This window comes from Mytilus galloprovincialis, chromosome 2 (assembly GCF_965363235.1).
Source record: "Mytilus galloprovincialis chromosome 2, xbMytGall1.hap1.1, whole genome shotgun sequence".
NCBI lineage: Eukaryota > Metazoa > Mollusca > Bivalvia > Mytilida > Mytilidae > Mytilus > Mytilus galloprovincialis.
Genome location: NC_134839.1, coordinates 108067276 through 108091389, shown reverse-complemented (window position 1 = coordinate 108091389; position 24114 = coordinate 108067276). Strand labels below are relative to the sequence as shown.

General features: G+C 31.9%; 1 protein-coding gene across 1 annotated transcript in view; it reads left to right on the top strand.

The window, feature by feature from the left end:
* The window catches only part of LOC143065315 (dynein heavy chain domain-containing protein 1-like), a 106664-nt gene that overhangs the window by 33658 nt on the left and 48892 nt on the right, over positions 1 to 24114 (top strand). The window contains exons 32-52 of the mRNA XM_076238822.1: positions 1 to 161; positions 1196 to 1330; positions 3303 to 3398; positions 3907 to 4267; positions 5477 to 5650; positions 6244 to 6463; positions 6909 to 7063; positions 7707 to 7904; positions 8375 to 8631; positions 9018 to 9150; positions 10724 to 10836; positions 12639 to 12752; positions 13305 to 13443; positions 16498 to 16694; positions 17278 to 17415; positions 18087 to 18192; positions 18568 to 18848; positions 19088 to 19288; positions 20602 to 20637; positions 22202 to 22396; positions 23367 to 23634. Coding sequence (XP_076094937.1) covers positions 1 to 161; positions 1196 to 1330; positions 3303 to 3398; positions 3907 to 4267; positions 5477 to 5650; positions 6244 to 6463; positions 6909 to 7063; positions 7707 to 7904; positions 8375 to 8631; positions 9018 to 9150; positions 10724 to 10836; positions 12639 to 12752; positions 13305 to 13443; positions 16498 to 16694; positions 17278 to 17415; positions 18087 to 18192; positions 18568 to 18848; positions 19088 to 19288; positions 20602 to 20637; positions 22202 to 22396; positions 23367 to 23634 — 3678 coding nt within the window. The remainder of the gene's footprint in view (positions 162 to 1195; positions 1331 to 3302; positions 3399 to 3906; positions 4268 to 5476; positions 5651 to 6243; positions 6464 to 6908; positions 7064 to 7706; positions 7905 to 8374; positions 8632 to 9017; positions 9151 to 10723; positions 10837 to 12638; positions 12753 to 13304; positions 13444 to 16497; positions 16695 to 17277; positions 17416 to 18086; positions 18193 to 18567; positions 18849 to 19087; positions 19289 to 20601; positions 20638 to 22201; positions 22397 to 23366; positions 23635 to 24114) is intronic.

The window sequence follows — 24114 nt, the reverse complement described above, 5'->3', positions numbered from 1 at the left end:
AACCACCCAAGAAGCCATCAAGTCCACGTAGGCGTACAAAGTTAGAGAAGTACCGCCAAGAAAGAGCTGCTGCTTTGGCAGGAACCCCTAAAGGAATGAATGTTGCTGAAGATGATTTCTATAAACTTATTGAAGTAGATGAGCTCAAATATCAGTTACAGGTAAGGAAAGTTCAATTATGAAGATAGAAAAAGTGTGCCATGCCACCATTGTAAGAGGGTAGTAATGCCCTTTACCGTCAGGCGTCAAACGGTCATACGACTACTGTTAGAGGAAAATTAGTTAAATTTTACTATGATTCGTCAAAATATCCTTATCATGATTCATCAGAGGTCTCTAATAATTATCATTACCATAATTTTGGAAAAATGAACGTGATTTGTCAAAACCAGTCGATTGTTTATAAAAGAAAGTGTACATTTTATTGTCATGCACCAAAAATTAGAAAGTCATGTGGCAACAATTTTTACCTTTATTCGTCATGAAGATACCCCATTACAAAACCTCTTGCAATACCACTTTTAAGTTTGTCAGTTCATATTTATTATTGAGGAATAGTTTTTTAAGTCATTCAAAGATGTTTGCTTTTTGGCCTAAGTATTTTATACCATTACTTCCTTTATTTCAGCAAAGTTAGCTTAATTGAATATTTTGATATTATATTTATATGTGGTAAATGGACAGATAGTCACAGGACATAAATTCACAAATCAGATAGGACAAAATGTGTCAGGACAAAAAGTCTTGTGAAACTGTTAATTAGCCTTGATAAATGAAAATTTATTCAATGTTAAACATACAAAGGATATATTTCTTGGCACCATGAAGCCGTTTAAGTATCAGTCCACTTTGACATTTTGTTTTTTAACAATTATTTGATCATTATTAATATTTATTGAATAAATTTTAGTTACAAAGCTGATGTATATATTATAGTTCAAGAAAAATTCAAAAATTCTTTTATTTGAACAAGTGTTTTCCTATTTAAAGAAAAATAAACCTTGACTTTTTATCCTGTGACTTTTTGTCCATGACTTTTTGTAGGTAACTTTTTGTCCATGACTTTTTGTAGGTAACTTTTTGTCCTGTGATTTTCTGTCCTACATTTGTGTATGTAAATATACATAAAACAGACTCTATCCACTTGATAGAAAAAATGGACTTATATTAGTAACATATTGACTCTTTGTTGTAGGATACTCGTATCAGTATAAAGGGAATGATGCAGTCACCTTATCTGGGAGACATGAGACATTCAGTAGAATTCTGGAACAGTTCTCTACAGCAGGTGGAAGAAATTACAGACCTTTGGTTCACCTGTCAGAAAAAGGTACGATATGATAGGCCTGTTTTACACATTTCAGCCAAGAAAATTAATATCTGTCATGTGTTTCATCTGGCTAAGAAACGTATGAAATAATTTAAAAGTGGTTTACCTGTAGAAAAAAGATATTGAAGACCTATGGCTCACCCTTTAGATTATAGATAGATGAATAAGATTTATCTACTTTCTGCAACCTAACCACTTTGAAATCTTTAATCCAATTTGCATACATATTTTTTTTGTCAGAAGCAAGTGACTATTTTTGAAAAGTTTAATATCTTAATTGTATTGTTTAACATTATCGCTATTTTGTGCATTTTCCTTTGATCTTTTTTTGTGATAATTTTCGTATCATGCTACTAGCTTGAGATGGAAAATAACGGTAGAAATTATGAAGGCAAGTGGCATTGCTAAGGAAATTGACATCGTCTTCATAGGCAAAATAGCGATAAATAGATTATCATTGGTCATCATCTCAAGTCGATTGCTTTTCTCATTTTCGCCATACCGGCTCAAGCGAGAAAATCAATCTCGTTGAAATGATCAACGTTAATCTATAAATACATTAATGTTAATATTTCAAATATTATAGAACTTTAAACACATTTTATTGTCAATAAAATTGAGAATGGAAATGGGGAATGTTTCAAAGAGACAACAATCCGACCATAGAAAAAACAACAGCAGAAGGTCACCAACAGGTCTTCAATGTAGCGAGAAACTCCCGCACCCGGAGGCGTCCCTCAGCTGGCCCCTCAACAAATATATACTAGTTCAGTGATAATGAACGCCATACTAATTTCCAAATTGTACACAAGAAACTAAAATTAAAATAATACAAGACTAACAAAGGCCAGAGGCTCCTGACTTGACTTGACGATGTCAAGCCTGTGACTTTTGTAGCATAAGCGAGACATTGCGATCCTACATTCCGTTGTTGGCAGCGGCGTCCACAAATATTTACTCTGTGGTTAAAAAGTTTTTGAAATTTTAACAACTTTCATAAACCATCCTGGTTTTTGTCGAGCCTTCGACTTAAGTCGAAAAAGCGAGACTAAGCGATCCTACATTCCATCGGCGGCAGCAGCCACAAATATTCACTCTGTGGTTAAAGTTTTTGAAATTTTAATAACCTTCTTAAACCATCCTGGAGGTCTAGGAAACTTGGACAGAAGCTTGTTTATGATCATAAGATAGTATCCAGAAGTAAATTTTGTAAAAATATAATTTCATTTTTTCCTATTTTACTTATAAATGGACTTAGATTTTCTGCCAGGAAATATTACATTCACTCTGCGGTTAAAGTTTTCAAACTTTTAATAAATTTCTTAAACTGTCCTGTGTTGGTACCAAACTTGGACAGAAGCCTGTTTATGATCATAAGATAGTATCCAGAAATAAATTTTGTAAAAAAATAAATCCATTTTTCCATATTTTACTTTTAAATGGACTTAGATTTTCTGCCAGGAAACAACACATTCACATTGTGATTAAACTTTTTAAAATTTTAATAACTTTCTTATACTATTTTGGATTTGTACCAAACTTTGACAGAAGCTTGTTCATGATCAAAGGCTAGTATCTACAAGGAAATTTTGTTTTCTTCCATTTAACATTACCTTCAGTCTGCAGTTAAAAGTTTTTAAACATTTGTTAGATTCATTAACTATCCTGGATTTTTACCAAACTTGGACAGAAGCTTCTTACAATCAAAAGATAGTATCAACAGGAATATTTTATTGATTTATTTCCTCATTTTTGTTGAGCCTGCGATTAACAGAAAGAGTAGGCTAGACACGGGGTTCCGCGGTCCGTATGATTTTTTTACCACACTTGACCAGAAGCTTCTTACAATCAAAAGGGGAAAATTTTAAATATTTTTTCCCCCCCATTTCTGTTGAACCTGCGACTAACAGCAAAAGTAGGAACACTTACAAATTTAATTGATACTTTACAGAATTTATAAATTCTTTTTCAGTGGCTATACCTTCTCAAAGTATTTGAAAGGCCTGATTTGTTTAAAAAATTTGGTGGACAGAATTCAAAGTTTGAGAATGTTCACAAACAGTTCAAAGTAAGTTATTTATCTTTATAATGATATGAGTATTGTTTCAATGCATTAGAGCTTGTTGATGTTATATATTTTCCGTCCAAAGTTTACTATTATTACAGAAATTCAATTTTAGTGAATATAGATTTACAATATTTGCATGCAGTGCAAATTTCTGTAGAATTATATATATATATAATGTTTGTTTATACAGACATGGTTCATCAGATGAGTTTATTGTGAAAGCCTCAAAGGAGAATAGTGTTTGTACACTTACCCTCTTGAGATTATTATTAATATTATAGAGGTCTGTATACATACAGTCCTTTGTGAAATGCTTACTCTTGGTTTTATTTTTCCTTTTTCTATAAAATGTGCATGGATGATGGCAATTGACCGACGGTAACATTTGTGTAAACCTATGACTTTAAACAAGGTTTTTTTTTACTTTCCACTGAAATTCATACATATAATTTATAATAAAAGTATTGTATAATGAAAATCTTTAAGCATTTAAATGACTGTATTTTAGGATTGGATGAGAGTAGTTTCCAATGATTCCAAAGTTTTAACTGTTGTCAACAGAAAGCGTGGAGAGAAAGGCTACCGACTATTACAGGGAGATAACCTCCGCACATTATTTCTTGGTTTGATTCAGTCTAAAGAAGAAATATTAAAGGACCTAGAAACACTTATGGGACTCTCTCGTATGGAGTTCCCACGTCTTTATTTCATCAGCAATGAAGAACTAGTGGAGGTTCTGGGTATATCTAGAAACCCAAAAGCTTTGCAGGACTGTGCTATGAAAGTTTTCCCTGGAATACAAGATCTTAGTTATGCATTACCCTCTGGCATAGCAAGCATGAATACTAATTTGGATTTTGCATTGAATGGTAAAGATTATTTGTCTAAATAAATTCTGTATTTAGGAATGTTTATTACAGGTACAAATTATCAAATAATTAAAAAAGTTAATACATAATAATGGAACATAACAATATATTTCAGTTCAGTAGGTAAGATGATATAAGTCCCATGAGACACAGTAGGTAAGATGATATAAGTCAATAAGACACAGTAGGTAAGATGATATAAGTCACATAAGACACAGTAGGTAAGATGATGTAAGTCACATAAGACACAGTAGGCAAGTTGATGTAAGTCACATGAGACACAGTAGGTAAGATGATATAAGTCACATATGACACAGTAGGTAAGATGATGTAAGTCACATAAGACACAGTAGGTAAGATGATATAAGTCACATAAGACACAGTAGGTAAGATGATGTAAGTCACATAAGACACAGTAGGTAAGATGATATAAGTCAATAAGACACAGTAGGTAAGATGATATAAGTCCCATAAGACACAGTAGGTAAGATGATGTAAGTCACATAAGACACAGTAGGTAAGATGATATAAGTCACAGAAGACACAGTAGGTAAGATGATGTAAGTCACATAAGACACAGTAGGTAAGATGATATAAGTCACATAAGACACAGTAGGTAAGATGATGTAAGTCACATAAGACACAGTAGGCAAGATGATGTAAGTCACATGAGACACAGTAGGTAAGATGATATAAGTCACATATGACACAGTAGGTAAGATGATATAAGTCACATAAGACACAGTAGGCAAGATGAGATAAGTCACGTAAGACACAGTAGGTCAGATGATATAAGTCACATAAGACACAGTAGGCAAGATGATATAAGTGACACAAGACACAGTAGGTAAGAGGATATAAGTCACAGAAGACACAGTAGGTAAGATGATATAAGTCACATAAGACACAGTAGGTAAGATGATATAAGTCACATAAGACACAGTAGGTAAGAGGATATAAGTCACAGAAGACACAGTAGGTAAGATGATATAAGTGACACAAGACACAGTAGGTAAGAGGATATAAGTCACATAAGACATAGTAGGTAAGATGATATAAGTCACATAAGACCCAGTAGGTAAGATGATTTAAGTCACATAAGACAAGAGTCAAAAGATAATTGTGATTATTTAGATACAGTTAAAATCATTTTGATCTAACATTAACTGGGATTTCACATTTCAAAAAGTCGTTTTATTATCATTTCAGCTGACAAACTGGAGTTAACTGGAATGAAGGGATTATTGGAAGAAGATGTACCATTCTTTGTCAGAGTACAGGCACATCAGAAGGCAACCAAATGGCTTAAATGTCTGGAACAGAACATGAAGAATACCATGACTGTTATCCTTCAATGCTGTGTACAAGCCAGGATGGAAGAAGGTATTAAAGATGATTGTTATAAAATATATCATTTTATATATAAGCCAAAATGGAGGTTTTTATGCCAGGATCAGGATGTTTAACTTCTAGTAAAATATAACTTTTTGTGTAACCCATTCCATATATTTTTTTCTGTAGATATCTGACCAAGGGTTAAATTGTTTATTGTAAAGGGACTTTACCTGATTAGATGTTAAAAAAACCCTGTAAATATCATTTGAAATACTTTGCTCAAGATACACCTCATAAAATCTGGCAAATGAAAAGGAAAACATATGATATGACAAAATTACAAATTCCTAAGAAACAAATGGTAGAGGAATTAGTTTCATCAAAATCATGACAAGGTCTCCAGTACAAAAGATTTCCTTTTGTATAACTTTTTTCTAGAATTAGAAATATTACCTTACAGAGAAGTTTGGCTTATATTTCAGTAAATGAGAAAGAGAGAAAAAATGTCCCAAAACAGACATTTCCTATTGTGCAAATTTAGACTGAGTCATTAAGTAATATAAATAAAATGTTCATGTACTCAAATTACAATGAATAGAAAACATAAAATGAAGGTTGACACAATATCTGATTGTCTTCAGGATCTCGACAGCCAATTCATCTGTTAGAGGAGTTAGCCAAGTTAGATAAACCATTAACACCTAGAGAACATGAGATAACAACGGACATTAAACAGACCTTCCGTCACTGGCTGTTACGTTTCCCTGTTCAGTGTGTCCTTGTGTCTGAAGCTATCCTCTGGGCAAGATCAGTTTCTAAATGTTTTGAGAAGGCAGACATTGAGGAAATGAAATTTTTAAGGTAATGCACTAATCATTTAATATTTTTACTAGATGAATCCTAGAATTGAAAGTAATGAAGCTTTTGTTTAACTGTACTTTACTTGTATTGTTCAATAGATGTATAAATTTCATAGTTTCATTTGTCAACGTCTAAAATCACTAAATGATAAATTAATTCTGTTATTATTGCAAACTATTATATTTGCTTTTTTCATACTATTAACAGAAAAGGATTAAAATTGGTAAATTTATGATATTTACACTGTTTTGAAATATTTATATGATAATACCAGGGTTTTCAATTATTGTTTCAATGTAACTTTGTGTGTTATAATAAGATGAATACTGTCTCCTGGTTGGGGTGATTTATGAAATTGTTATTCTAATGTAACTTCACAATGTCATGATGATATGAACTCCACTTCCATAAAAATGTTATTTAATATATGTTTATGTGATGCTAGAATGAATACCACCTCCAAGTTAGACCAGTATGTAGAAGTCCTTAGAGAGACGTATGGTATGAAGGGAAATGTTGCAGAAGATGTCATGAAACGGTTGAGTGTGTTATTGTGTAATCTGATAAAACAGACACTACATCAGAGAGATATGCTAGATAGTAAGTTGCTGGTTTATATAAGATTCACAAACTGGTCTACATATATCATTTGTTCTACAATCTTCTCTGATTTTTTCAGTTGTTGAGGAGACCTTAATGACATCTGTAATATGGCCACTTGAAAAAAAAACATTAATATGAATTCTCTAACAATTAAATGCTACATTCAAGTTGACTAATGTAGTCTGAAAAACAGCTAATTAGCCTTGTTGAAAAATCTTATATGTCATATTGACATTGTGGCTTTTAACAGAGTTATAGCCCTTTGAATGAAAATCTTTTTGATGTGCCTTCTGTTGTAGCATACATATGATACATACATTTTTAAATGCTTGTTTTTACATTTTCACCTTGACATAGAAAAAAATAACACTTGTATTCATATTTAGTGAGAATAATTAACATCATTTGTGTATTCAATTTTTATTTTAATACAAATTTATTTGACTATTTTATTTTTTGGCATCTTCACTGGAAGTTCTTTATCATTGAGAATAGACAAAACAAGCCTGCAAACAAACCATGAAAATAATGATTACCTTAATTAAAAAGTGAACAATACAGAGCGTCATCTCGGTCATCTATACACTACAATTGTATTTATTCCCAGTGTGTTTACATACAATACATTATTTTGTTGCAGAAATGATTGCTGATGGAACTGATGATGAAAGCAACTTTGAATGGCAGGCCAGTCTGAGGTATCGTATGGACATCCACACTGTCCTTCGAGCTAAGACCGAAGCTGTAGATGTAGAGATACTACCATTTCAAGTAGGAAGGAAAGGAAGTAGAGTAAGAAAGACAACTCTTGCCAAACCAAGAGTTGAGGCAACCATAGGTTTGTTCTACACTTATTTAGTGATAATTAAGTCAAGTAGTTTATTGAAAAACTTTTTTTTTATCATAGCTTACTTATGAAGGGGGTCATTTACTTCAAAGATCTTGTCTGTTCACCAGTTTTTCTGTCTGTCTATCTGATACTTTCATTTGTTAAGTATAGCCTGGCTGCACAAGGAATTCATATAAACCAAATTTATAAAACATCATTAATATGATAATTGATTAGGTTGAATCTGCCAATTTAATTAATTTTGTGAATAGTACTTTAAACAAACATTCAAAGGAATGAAAACTAAGACAGAATGCATTAGGTCCTCTTGTGCTTGAAATTTCACATGGGGAATTTGAAAACATGGCTGGTAAACTATAAGTTCAGAAAAAAAAACACTGATCCAGTGTAAACTGATAGCATTTTCAACATATAAATGTTTATAAAATTTTGAAGCATAAGTGTATTTTTTTTTGTAGAAGAACCACCAATGCTGACCAGGACTAAGACGACTGTATCCACAGATTATCATTTTAGTCTGTGTTATCTCCAACAACTAGGGAACCAGTTTAGTTATGATTATGAATATCAAGGTCCAATACAGAGACTGGTTCTTACACCATTGACTGACAGAGCCTTCTTATCTTTGACACAAGCCCTTAAATACTTCCAATGTGCCACCCTGATCGGACCAGCTAGTGTTGGCAAATCAGAAACAGTTAAGGAACTGATCAAGGTATGTTGTCTTAACTTTATGTCCATATAAACTCTGGAAAACTGATGAAGGGAGATTATTTTATTGATGCTCTAACTAATGAAGTTATACTGTAAAGGTCTTTTAATCTGCAATATCTGAAATTCACAATGAACTATTTAAGCAAAGTTATGATTCATAAGTATTATTTATTTTTAAAGGCAGTGATAGCATTTTAGTTTTGCCGGCTTTGACAGAAAAGATTGCATCTGGAGCAAACATTTGAAAATATATATTTTTTTCAACCATGATCATTAGCTTTACTGAGGTCTAGGTCAGACATTTCAGGGTGTGCACTTGTGTTGATAAATTTCTTTCATATTGTTTGAAATCATGCATAAAAAAATGACCATTCAAATATTTTGTAGTTATTTGGTAGAAATCTTGTAACTGTCAATTGTAATGAAGACATAACACTGCCGATGATGACCCAATACATGATGGGCATGGTACAGTCAGGGACTGGCGTCTTGTTTGATGACACAGACAGACTAACTAGAGGTAAGGCATGGTACAGTCAGGGACTGGCATCTTGTTTGATGACACAGACAGACTAACTAGAGGTAAGGCATGGTACAGTCAGGGACTAGCGTCTTGTTTGATGACACAGACAGACTAACTAGAGGTAAGGCATGGTACAGTCAGGGACTGGCATCTTGTTTGATGACACAGACAGACTAACTAGAGGTAAGGCATGGTACAGTCAGGGACTGGCATCTTGTTTGATGACACAGACAGACTAACTAGAGGTAAGGCATGGTACAGTCAGGGACTGGCGTCTTGTTTGATGACACAGACAGACTAACTAGAGGTAAGGCATGGTACAGTCAGGGACTGGCGTCTTGTTTGATGACACAGACAGACTAACTAGAGGTAAGGCATGGTACAGTCAGGGCTGGCGTCTTGTTTGATGACACAGACAGACTAACTAGAGGTAAGGCATGGTACATTTAGGGACTGGTGTCTTGTTTGATGACACAGACAGACTAACTAGAGGTAAGGCATGGTACAGTCAGGGACTGGTGTCTTGTTTGATGACACAGACAGACTTACTAGAGGTAAGGCATGGTACAGTCAGGGACTGGCGTCTTGTTTGATGACACAGACAGACTAACTAGAGGTAAGGCATGGTACAGTCAGGGACTGGGGTCTTGTTTGATGACACAGACAGACTAACTAGAGGTAAGGCATGGTACAGTCAGGCAGGGACTGGCGTCTTGTTTGATGACACAGACAGACTAACTAGAGGTAAGGCATTGTACAGTCAGGGACTGACGTCTTGTTTGATGACACAAACAGACTAACTAGAGGTAAGGCATGGTACAGTCAGGGACTGGCGTCTTGTTTGATGACACAGACAGACTAACTAGAGGTAAGGCATGGTACAGTCAGGGACTGGTGTCTTGTTTGATGACACAGACAGACTAACTAGAGGTAAGGCATGGTACAGTCAGGGACTGGTGTCTTGTTTGATGACACAGACTAACTAGAGGTAAGGCATGGTACAGTCAGGGACTGGTGTCTTGTTTGATGACACAGACAGACTAACTAGAGGTAAGGCATGGTACAGTCAGGGACTGGCGTCTTGTTTGATGACACAGACAGACTAACTAGAGGTAAGGCATAGTACAGTCAGGGACTGGGGTCTTGTTTGATGACACAGACAGACTAACTAGAGGTAAGGCATGGTACAGTCAGGGACTGGCGTCTTGTTTGATGACACAGACAGACTAACTAGAGGTAAGGCATGGTACAGTCAGGGACTGGCGTCTTGTTTGATGACACAGACAGACTAACTAGAGGTAAGGCATAATACAGTCATGGAAAAATAATTATCCCTCAACCAGTTATAGTCAGATGGTTTTCAAGGTATAGAAAATAAAAAATTCCTAAATTAGAAATAAGAATACATTTGTTATTCATTTGAAGATTATTGTGTTTTCAGTATATAACAGCATTTTGTCTTTCAAGACAAACAAGCACACAATAACTTGATATGCAGCAACTAATTTATATTTTGTATATGACAGGGTTGATGTCTGTAACAGCTCAACACATATTTTGTATATGACAGGGTTAATGTCTGTAACAGCTCAACACTTTGACTACATCAGGACGGCCCTGAAGACATTACAAGTCTGTAGTGAAAACCAGTACAAGATTAGAGGTCAACCAAGATTTGATAAAGTAAGTGCTCAAATATCCACTTTTACTGCTTCGATAAAATATGTTTCTACTAACAAAGAAATTACAGTAAAACTTGGAATACCTGTAATACTAATTATAATTTAAAAATATTTTAACTCCACTCATTGTATTGGTAGGATAAGACCCTTGTCCCTTTGCTCAGTCTATCCACATTGTCTTCCGTACATTTTATAACATATTACTCAGCTTTTTCGGAATGACAAATTGATATTTGGTCAAGAACTTATAATAAAATGTTTAGTTGTATCATGTAAGCAATGTTTTAATCTGCCGGGCAGTAATTTCCTGATTGAATTAAACTTCTTTATATTGTATACCCACATGTAAAAGAAAATTAGTTAATTACTGATAAGAATTGTGGGTTATTCTTCATCCTTGTTGATATTACATGTCCATCACATTGAGATTGAGATTAAGTTTTACTGTAATACATATTTTTTAAGCTTATTTTTTATTTCCTTATAATTATTTAACATGTTGAAATGCATAACCATTTTGTTTTTTAATTTATTCAGTTTCCTTTTTGCTTCCATAATATTTATGCCATTGATATAAATCAGAACTATTTTTTCCTATGTTAATCTTTTTTGTAGCAGTTTTTAATTTTTTAATATATCCATTTTTTCCTGGATATTGACTAACTTAGTAACCTTTGTTATCTCCCCGTATAACATTTATAACTGATTTGATTTACAGATGTATTCAGTGGTATGTCAGTGTTTTATTGTAGGATATCAGCTTTATTGCAAGTTATCTCCCTTATTTAGAACAGCCAGATTGAGCATTACTGCTTAGGCCAAGGAATATTAAAGTCAGCTTATTTTGACATTTTTTACTTTACACTTCCTACAGTAACTTTTTCAACAGAAACCATTGAACCTGTGTTCTTGCAAGTGAAATTTTGAAATTAATAATTAGAAGTCAACAATGAGGTAACTACACCAAAGAATGTTTGTTCTGGACAATTTAGATTTCAATATGTTCACAGCTATCACAGTTTAATGTTCCTGTAACAATCTTAATAGTATCAGTCACTTGCAAAAAAATGGTTTACAGTTAAATTTGTTCTCTTGTAAATGATTTTAAAAAGGGGAATGGACTTAAAAATAAAGGTAAGGGTGGTAAAGATAAAACCATGAAAGGAAATTTTAAAACATTAATATTAATTGGCCTTATGCATGATATGACAAAACTGATTTTTGAGTTCACAAATAGACAATATCAGCAGTGTTAAATTCATGCTATGAGATATTATCACACATAGATTTTGTAACAAATATTTCTGCGCTGATAGATAAATGATATATTTAGCCTACAAAATCACCATAATGCTAGCTAGCTTGCTTTTACAGTGAACAGCTTCTCAAACTGTATGACTTTCTTATATATTTGTAGGGAATTAAAACATCATAAATCTTCTGCAAGTTGCACAGAAAACCCTTATTATTTTTTTGTGTACAATTTGATTTAGTAAAATGATCTCTTACCATATATAATATGTTGTCAATAGTTTATGGCCTACAATTGATTCAGTGAGATCAAGCTCTTTTGGCTCATGCAACATACTGTTATTTAATCTAAGAAACATAACTGCTTTTCCAAAACAAAACAAAACATTCTTAGAATATTTGTTTTGATAGAATTTAATGAATAATATATAGTATGAGATAAAATAAATAATGGATTAATATCTTCAGCAAACTTGAAAGAACTATTCTTTTGGAATCTCAAATTAGCATATATTTATGAGATTTTTTATTTATACTGGTTGATACTTACAGAAAGCTGGCATTGGTGACAAAGTTATACGCAGAAATTCTTTGACAACACTTCATCCCCTGCCTACAGCCTCTATGAAAACAGAGAGACAAAATACTGTGCCTCATGGATTCAATGTAAGTACCTAGAATACTTTATCTCTTGCCTACTCCCTTAACCATATAATAAGACCTTAAACTGTATCATTCCCTGTCTAGAAGTCTACCATAGTAAAAGTATTATAATACTGTTTATTATAATACTGTTTTACAACAACTGTAGTGTTTAATATATGAACATTAACATGATGTCAGTTCCAGTTTAGGCACTGTTTTACTATTATGAACATTAACATGATGTCAGTTCCAGTTTAGGCACTGTTTTACTATTATGAACAGTAACATGATGTCAGTTCCAGTTTAGGCACTGTTTTACTATTATTCAAGTGGGATACAGAATTGATTATGTGTGGTACATAAAGTTGAAATGGTTAAGGGATATGATATATCATATGAGGAATAAACATTAGAGAGTCCAATGACTATTTTTTTTTATGTATGTTCAAAGGCTCTTTTGAGGAAGGATAATTTGTGTTACAATCATTTCTCTTACAAATATAAATTACAGAAATATAAAACAATCATCTATATATTATTTGTCATTTAATGTTTTGATTTAATTTTCCCTAGGAGAAAGGTCTAGTGACATATTTTGAAGATGCCTGGGTTTCAGAGAAAGACAGAAGAAGAAGACATTCAATAGAGAAAGAAATTGAGATCAAAGAATCAGATTTATACAAGAATAACAGACCACCACCATTGTTCTATGGTATAAGACTATTTTATATCTCACATGTCTATTATTGATCAAAAGGGATTTGTATAGAAATGTTTACCTGTCTACTTTTTGACTTGTTGACTTCCTGATATTTAACATATTCAAATATTATAGTGTGATTGAAGAAAATGCTACTGTTTATATAAGAAACAAAATGTTTTCAAAATTGAGATAATGTTAAGAAATAAATGTTTGGTATGAAAGATTCTATTTATATAGTTTATATAATAACATGTTTTGGTGTTAATGTGTTTTTCCATAGCCATCAACAGTGTTTTGTTGTATTTTTATTTTATTTGGATATTTTACCATTTTCTAGGTTAAATGTGATGTTAAGGGGGAGTATAAATAAAAAAAAAAATTTAATATAGGATTCGCTATATTTTTTTATAAATGAACTTTATCATATACTTAATAGAAAAATGAAATAAAAAAATGGGTCACCGTTCATTTAAGCTCACAATCTGCAAAGAAGCATACATTTTTGTTAATGTCCTTTTTTCTGTTGAACTAATAGGAGAAATAGAGGTACAGTCAAACCCGAGTAAACCGGATCTGAATAAACCGGTTTCCTGTCCATTCCGGCCGAAAATTAAAGTCCCATTTTTTCCCTTCAAAGTCTTTGTTAAAATACCCTTTGTAAACCGGACCCTATGTATTCCGAATTCCAGTCTAATTATGCAGTCCCAATACTCTTAATTACATTAATTATTACCTGTCAAAACCAGTGTGTCTAATTAATTTTAATGATCGATATGCAATCAAAACATATTTGTTTATACAATATAGCTTTTCAGGATAATCAATTAGTCAGGTGTTAAACTGTGAACTTACAATCGTACAGTTACTAGTGAGCTGTATTATTTATTAAAACATTATAAACGTGTCAATTAAACGAAAAGACACACCGAATATATCTCGGATTGAACTTGCGTTTTTACTTGGATAAACAAATTTAAATTACAGAGTAAGAAATTTACATCGTGATTTCGAAATCCTGGATTCCCTGTTCTGAACCCCTAAACAAATGACCTTGATAATGAAAAACACCCGGATGACAACAATCAATGGGTATTGTACACTGTACAACAACGTTTCAATAGTGATGAAATTACGTTTGATAATATTCTGGCTTTTTAATCGGCCATTCCAACGTTTCAAATTAATGATCATGGAAGTAAATCGAAACTCTTGTCTCACAATCCAAACAACGCGAGTGTATTGATGCAAATGCAATCAATGAAAAACGAAGCGAAAGTATCTTAATTTATCAGATATAATTTACAATCAGAGAGAACTTTTACATGCAAAATATCGGTCAAAACGGAAACCTGAATAAATCGGCTCACTGTCCAAAGCGGCCCTTTTTCATAGTCCCGTAGCCGGCCAGTTTATACAGGTTTTACTGTAATATCAAAATAAAAAAGAACTAAATTACAGAAATCGCTTAAATTTTACAATTATTACCATATCATAAAGTAATAACTAATAATGTAATAAATAAAATTTGTAATGAAAAAACAAATGTTTAATTTTTCGCTGAAATTTTTGTACCCGCAAGCCTCCTTAAAACATAAATAGATGCTGCCATTAGATTAGGATGATCATTTCTGAACTTCTTGCTCTGGACCTGTCATAGCATATGGATTATTTGGAAGATAATGTGTACATCAGGTCTCAGACAGAGTATGTAATGTGACATTCCCAGCTTAGAGTTTATATTCACTGAGTCGAAGGCAATGGGGATGTCAACCCTTATCTTGGAATGTCACATTATATACCCTGTCTGAAACATGAATTTCGCATATATTACTGATTACCCCATCATTATTAATGTTTTTTCCTGCATAAGATATTTGTTAAACATTCGCAATGCAGTATATATATTTTCCGCATATGCAAAGGATTTTGTAACTTGCTGTCATGTTTGTCATGACGACATTGTTGAGGTTCCAATTATTTTCAGCATTTTCCTAAATATATACTGACATCTCTGTGTTGTTATCGAAACCAGAAAACATTTGTTATCCATAATATAGCTATTGAGCAAGAAATTTGTATTCCATGATTTTAAGCGAAATAAATACGTTACATATTTCAAGAAGGCTTTTATTCAAACAATATCACCTTTTGTTGATTTAAATCAATTGAAATTTCATATAACAAATATTTCTGAACCATATGTTTCAATATTGTGTTTGGGATTTGATTGACAACAAGTTATATTTATTTCTAGATGAAATATTAGGTAAGAACCAACCCTGAATTACCATAACCTTATTGTTTCCTTCACTTTGTTGTTATTGATGCACATCTAAAAACTGCACACAATATATAATAACAACCGACCTGTATATGTCTGTTTCGTTTACTAATTGCTGAATTATTGACTTTATCTTATGTGGCATTTTTGTCTTAAAATTGTTTTATTGATCAGTCTTTACTGTTTAGTTTTATTTTATTTCTATAACCAAAATGTTTCACTCCTAAAAATAATATATGCTGAGTTAAATACTCTTGTAGATAGCTCTGTAAATATTCATAACTAAGTCATTATACCTTTTTCTATGGACTTCAACGTTGGAAGCAGATTTTAAACATTTAATGAAATTATTGAGTACAATTCTTTTTTCAAAGAATGGGTAAAAAAGTGAGATTGATTATTGCGATTGCAATTATTGTGATTTCAAGAAAAGCAGCATACAGATTTATGTATCACATATCAAATCTGAGATCCGATTATTGTAACATCCAAAAAAAAATCTCGATAATTTCTAAATTTACAGTATTGTTTCTATGGACTTCAATTCAACATTGGAAAAAGGAATATTTATTGAAAAACAATACAAAGGATTTCCATCATAAACACATTTCTAAATAAACAGAAGTGATACATGTATATTAATTAGGATTATTCTGAACCAAAAATTCTCATATCTTCTGAACTGCTTTGACTAAGTAAAATTCAATCATTTTCGTTAACTAGTGTTTGAATCATGTATGTTATTTATAACTGACCTTATATTGACTCCTGTTTTATTTCAGAACATGTTAAAAGTAAAAACAAAAGGTCAACAGCACCAGATTATAGCAAGCTTCTCCAGGAAACAGAATATGAGCAGCAGATGCTTGGTAACATCATGTTCAATGGGAAGCTTATCCAAGCCAGTGCTAACTTTTCGTGTTTTATGTCCATAAATACAAGCAATCCAGCTTATGTGGATATACCAGAAGTTTTTAAGGTATGATATAAAACCCAATTATAATATCTGTCTGTCTGAGGATGATGATAGTTTAAGCTTCATACAACAGAAGTATGTTTCTGTGTGCTGGGTTTTGTTGTTGCCTACAAATGAATTCAGGGCACACTTTTTTTTTTAATGTTAATAAGCTTCAATTTTGAAATTTTTAGAGTCAGCAGTAGAGAAAAAGGCATCTTTTGCTGTCTGGTCTTATAATCTATATAGAATAAATGAAATGGGGAGAAGGTATATGTTATCAGTTAATCAACTTAATATAAATATCTCATTTGTCTTTAATATATTTTAAGTTATTCATATTTGACAGGTAGTAGTAGACTTGGGGGTGAATTTTGGTTAAATTAACAAGTGTGTAATAGTCAGTTACAGATTGTGACTGTGTTTCATTTGTGATGACCAACATTTTATCAAATTTGCTCTATTCAAATCTCAATTTAACAGCAGATAGATTTCCTGTTGCACCAACGCCTATAGTTTTGGAATGTGGCAGGTACACTATAACTCTCTCATATTTAACTTCTTAATAACATATTCTTTAATGTTTGTTTGTTTGTTTCCATTACAGAATCTGTTGAGACCTTGTGCTCTTATAGTACCAGATTTTTACATGATAACAGAAACAACTTTGTGTTGTCATGGTTTCCAGGAATATAAACCTCTGGCCAGAAAAATCACATTTATACTCAAGATGTTAAAAAATCAGGTAAACATCATAATGAATACAACATTTAAGACATGATACTGTTATATGCTTTCCTAGACATGAATATTAAAGTCCTTCATGCTTCCTCAGATATTTATTTAGGGTTCTTAGCACTTTACGTCATTTCAATTTAATAACTTAGTTATGAATCTTTCTGCCTATGATTTTTAGATTATAAAGGTTAAATTGTTACTGATGGAGGTCAAGTTGTATATTGACAATTTTCACTTTTAATGCTCAAGAGCTATGGTCCTTGTTTTATTTGAAAATGGTATTTTATGTTGTTTCCATGTACTTACTAATGAACCTTTCAGCCAATGCTTTTAAAGTTTTAGTATGCTGTTACTGATGACAAAATCGGGATCAAGTCTGATAATGACTTTCACAATTTTGCCCTTCAGGAGTTATGGTTCTTGATAGATTGCATGGAAGATAGGAATAAAATATGGCATATCAAATAATCCAGAAAGCGCCTATCGAAATATAGAAAACTTAGTTACTATCAATTTGACAGCTCATTCCTTGATAAACATATAAATGGTGGTTGTATGACTTTATTACTTGATTAACTTCATGTCTTTCCATGGTTGATTATGTTGTTGCATTGCTGTCTGTATTTTGTAACACCAAATTTCTCATTTGATCATAACCATTATTGATGAATATTGCAGCTTCCAAGAAAAACCCAGTATCAGTTTGGATTAAAGGACATCAAAAACTTAGCAGAAGTTGCTACTGCAAAACTGAGGGATGAAAGGTTTATTGAAGAACTCAGAGGTATAGATATATTATAAAAAAAAGATATAGTATGCTATGGAAAATAAGATGTGCAGCTGACATTAACAAAATGTTCTCTTTGCAAATGTTTACAGACCAGAGAAGTGCACAAACATTGTAGTTAAAATCAGTTTCAATTTGAGTGAGGACCTCAGTCATGCATGAACAAAACATTGTTGCCAGTTTGTATAACTGCTGCTTTCCATTTGCACTTAACCTTGCTGTTAAGAAAGTGTAATGTTTTAAAATCATAAGAATGTCTTTTCATTCAAAGTATTATATTTGTATAATTCATTCCATTTTATGCTAAATTTCAGGTTTCACCATAAAAATTTGAAATGTTTTAAATGATTTATGCCATTTTTGACTTTTCAGAAGGGGAAATCGGTGAGATCCCTAGCTCTGATTCTTCACGTGATGTAGATAAATCATTAGAGGAACACTGTATGGTATACTCTCTGAAAGCTGTCATATCTCCTAGTCTGGAGGACGAGGATGATAGAACTGTGTTTATGAACCATCTTAGAGATACGTTCCCAATGTGTGCCAGTTCAAGAGGAACATCAGAACATGTTTATAACCATGAACTGGTCAAATCTCTGAAGGAACAGTTCAAGGAAGATAATATGGTTCTTACTAAAGAGATGATAGCTAGGGTAAGTAATATATTGTTTATACAATGATATAGTTTTCAATTGCAATGGATATTTTTTAAATGTCTCAAATCTCAATTTACTAAATTTTTCCAGATGACTATTTTGTGAATGAAAACTGTAGTGCTTAAATTTTTCATAAGCAATACATTTTTCTTAGTTTGAACTCTATATGACAATTAATGAAATGGATTTGCTTGAAAAAATAGTACTAGATTTCTTCCATAAAACCTATATTTCAGATGTTACATATGAACTCTGCTATAGAGATGAGAAAGGGTATTATCCTTTCTGGACCATCTGGTAGTGGTAAATCAACAGCTACTCAAACCTTATCCAGAGCTATCAACAGGCTCAATTATCTCCTGTTTGCTCCAGATCATTCCAAAGATGAGTTAGCTACGGACAGAGACCTTATCTTCCATCAGAAGAAAAAGCTAAAGGTTTGTATAACATTCTACAAGAATTAAAAAGATAAGCCAAATAAGAAACTTCTAAACTTGTGAGCATCTTAGACAAAATATGAAAATATAATTTTTTCTTGTATACTCATTTATCCAGTGTATAATTAAAAACGAAACCCTAAAAAGATCATTTTTTTATAAATAAAATAAAAAACAGGTAACATTAATGACAGAACAATACATACTGGAGCAAAATTTATTTTACTCAATATCTGACACCCTATCTTGACATTCAGGCTAAAGCTTAGGGAGCGCAACATTTTTGTGAATGTTAAGTTCTATTTTTTATTCTTTTTTGTACTGAGTTTAATGGTTAGGAGACAATTTCTTCAGGTGATTCATTTCACTTTTGATAATTGTTTCAAACTTTTTAACGTATAGGAAAATGAAAGTGGCAGTAGTGAGGATGAAATGGGTGATGAAGTAAGTTGTCACATGATAGACATGTGACCTTTTCGTACATATATAACAGATTCGTTTTCATCGATAGCATGAAATTAACTATTGACACAGATTACTAGCATGAATAATATCATTATAATATTATCACCGATTTTCCTTTGTGATTTGTGAAGAAGAAAAGGGGGGGGGGGGGTTTGTGTAGAGTATAGTAATATCAGAGCAACATAGAATGATATTGATATAATTAGAATTCTTTATATTTATGTCTGTGTTACTGTCTATAGAATCAATGCTACTGATAAATTTAAATTTTTTAAGGATTTTAAAGATGACAAATTTTGTAAATACTTTCAATACATTGGAGAGTTTTTGGTTTTTTTTTGTATGACATAATTATCTACATGAAGAAGAGTAACAGAATATTTTTATTTACTTAGTCTTTGGTTGGATCCTAAAATCAATTTTTTATTCATTAAAACATTTTAGTTTAAATATGATATGTTGAGTCAATTTCTTAATTAAACATGCTCACATTAAGAATATTTTTTTTTCACTGACACAAGTGTGATCTGACACAATAGTTATATATAACTACAAATTAATGTCACAGTGCTTGAAGTAGTAGAAGTTAGTTATCGCTTAAAGTTGTGAATTATTGTATATTTTTTACACATTGAAAAATCTTCTCTAATTTGACTCTTATATCTTTTTGTTTTTACAATCTCAATATATAACAAACCAATATTTCAGATTTAACCCATGCACTGTACATATATGTTCTAGTTGCTAGTAAAATTGCAGTTTAATAAAAATTTATTTAAATGAACATATATGTAAGATTCAATACTGTAGGCATATTTAGGATTTAATTGTAATTTTTTATGTAACAGGAAACCTTAGATAAAGTTGGTGAACTTGATGAGGAAGTAAGTTGTCACATGACTGACCATGTGATCAATACTAACTTTATAATATGTGTTGTAACCTGCTGCTAGCTATTTTATACTCTTTAACATTTGTTCTTTTAGCTTTATAGTATAAATTCAGAAATGTTTTAGCTGAATCATTATTATATGAAGAGAATGTTCTCAAATCTTGTAAATTGTTTGCTAGTGTCTGTAGTGAACTAGTTTGTCCACATTCTTTGATTGTTATAGTTTTTCAACAATTTTTATCCCAGGGTATATGCCTTATTGTTTTGTAATTATTTTGATTACCTCCTAGTCATCATGGTCCTTCTCTTGTCCATGTTTTTGATCTGTTCAGTTCTTTCCATAAGGTTAAGGAAGTTAAAGACAATTAAAAATAAGAGTGATGATTCCCCCTCAATCATTTAAACTTGGCTGAATTTGTACACTTTTTCCAAATTTGGAGACAATCAAGCAGTGGGCATTGCACTAAGTATTTGTATTTTAAAAGTTAAAAGAGATGGATAATCCATTGATGGTTTGTCAGGGCTTCATAGTACAAAAAACAATGTTTAATTTTCAGTGGTAAACTTTCTAAGTAAATTATGTAAGCTTATTGGGATCTGATTGTAAGTGGTATGTTATTTTCTCCTCTGCTTGTAAAGTTAAACCTGATATCTATGGCATTTTATGATTGTAGTAGACCTTTTTTGTCATTATTGGAAATCACTTGAATTGTTCCACTGTCATTCCTAAGCCTTTTATATCATATAACATCAGGCTTGGTCTTTTGCTGATTGTTGAACACAGTGAGGTGACCTGTAGTCCTAAGTGTCCTTTGGTGTTTTGGTGACGTTGGTTCAATCATACAACATTTTCTTATTTTGATATTTAAAGCTTTCCTGTAAAATTTTGCTGCATACAAAACATATCTTGTCACAGAGCAATACATTCTATGCCCTTTAAACTGTCATAACTAAGGAAAATGCAAATGGAAATGTCATGAAATTGTAGAACTTCTAAAGTTTGAAATGTGTTCCATACCAGTATTATTAGCTTTTTGTATTTGTATGCAGATGTTACATGCTGTAGAATTACTGGCTAGATGCTTTTTACTCTCTCTTAATATTCTAACTCGTTGCTCTTTATATTCTATTTTCGTACTAGTGTATTGTATTGGTATATCTTTATTCAGAATGATCTTTCTGTTGAACTGTATTCTTATATCTGTATGGTAAAATATAGTTATAGTTTTGCTATATTGTTTTTTTAAGCTTTTTATTTCTATTATAACTTTTCATCTGCCAGTTCAGAGATGTCCTAGGAAGTCTACTGCTTATAAAGGATCTATCAAAACTATTTTTTTAGTTAAATATTAGTAAAATTAATCTTCATGAATGCATAATTTTCTGGATTGTAAGACTGTGAAAAATAATTTGTACTATTCTATTTTCCCTTTGAACTTAAGCTAATTTGGGAGCCTTTTTACATAAATAAATTTAAAATGTAAATTTAAAGAAGGTTAATCAAGAAATTATAAGTCTGCTAGATACATCCTCATTATGATTGAAATTTTCTTCAGTTTTTGTCAGCCTTATCAGCCCCAGAACCCAAAGCAGACAAGACTAATTTCAGGAAGTTAAAGAGGATGACAAATGTCATAGGAAAAGTGACCGAGGCCATTCAAGATTTAGCAGTTCACAAAATACGGGAAGTAGCAGAATATCCTAAAGTTGATGTTGTTACATTGAATCCAACAGCAGTCTCCCCTCAGGAGGTAAGAAAGTCATTTGGTTGTTAGACATACCGTTGTCATTCACCAATATCAAACCACAGATAGGTATGCGACAATATCAATACTGTATGATAATCAGTCAAACTTCCTTTCAAAACCATAACCTAACTGTATGATAGTAATATGAGGCAGGCATTACCTGTGAAAGGGAACTAAGTGTGTATCAATTATTTTTTTTCTCAATCTTACATTTTTTAATGTTAAAAAAAATTTTTAAAAATGAAAATACTTGAACGTTTCCTATGTTGGTCCTGTTGTTGCGAATACTCAAAGTCTCAGGACAAACGAGACCGGAAGAAGGAAAGAGGTTTCTGAGCAAATACAGGAAAATAAAAAAGTCAGAAAAAATGTTAATGATTTTGAGTTCATTAGTACATTAGAAATTATATATATATATATATATATATTTTATATTGATTTTTCTACTGTTGTCCCCTTATTAATTAAAAAAAAAAGATCCATGAATAAATAATTCTTATATGATTTAAGTATTAGGGAATACATTTATATGATTGGTCAAGAGGGCTTTCAGTAGTGGGTCTTGACATTATTATTTTTTTTTTGATTGATGACGTCTGAACTACTTTCTGTAACTATTGTAAAAAAGATGGCGGTGATAATAACACAAACTTGTTCATCATTTAGTTAGATGATAAACACAAAACATTCATTTGATTAATAATAAGATATTTTTGTAGTGTTTTTTTTTTGTTGTTTTTTTTAAGATAGCAAATTTTATGTATTATATTTTTGCATTAACCAAAAATATATTCATGAGCAAAGCTAATTCAATGACACAAAAATACAATTGACATGCAATAAAGATAACAAGGGGGGGAATTATATTCCTTATCTCAAGTTTTGAAGCCATTTATACCAAGAATTTAGAGAAGATTTGAGACATTATTGCTCCGTACTGGCTGTGTTTTTAGTGTTAATGTTTTACTTGTAGTTCCTTGGAGCCTTTTCTGATGGGATATGGCAGGGTGGGCTATTTCCCAAGATTCTAAAGGACTCATCATTTCTATCTGATGCAGTAAGAAATTACATCAGTGGTTTAAAGGACAAGAAAAATAAAGGACAGGATCTCCCTTCAGTGTTAGTACGTTGGATTGTATTAGACGGAGTTATGCACCCTGTTTGGACAGAGAGCATCAATACTTTATTTGATGAGGAAAATAAACTATCAGTGGCCAATGGGGGAAGTGTTGATTTGCAAGGTGAGATTGATATGCAGAACATAAGCTATGACAAAAAATAGCAGACAGGGATAGTTCTGTTGATAAAAGTCCTTGTTTTCAGAGATATTCTGTTTGCATCTGTGATATCAAATGTTTTAGAGTTAAAATCAGTCATTCTTGACAAACTTCATGCTTTACAAATATCATTTCATAATTATTTGATAGCTTTATTCCACTGAACAAAAACCTTTCTTTTTCTGTGGTTGCATTCCTTGACCATTATCATTTCATTTACATCATATTTGGCACTTTTTCCTTTCCTCATTTCTAACCGGACAGATATAAATTGTAAATTCATATTTGCATTTATGAAGGCAATTTTGTTGATCCTGTATGCTTAAAGTTTGAGATTAACTTTACATCTCCAAATGTACCATGCAGATAAAACAAATAGAATCTAAATGCTAGGTCTTAGGCAATGTAATGCCTTGCCTTTCAATATTTTTCACTTTAACATTA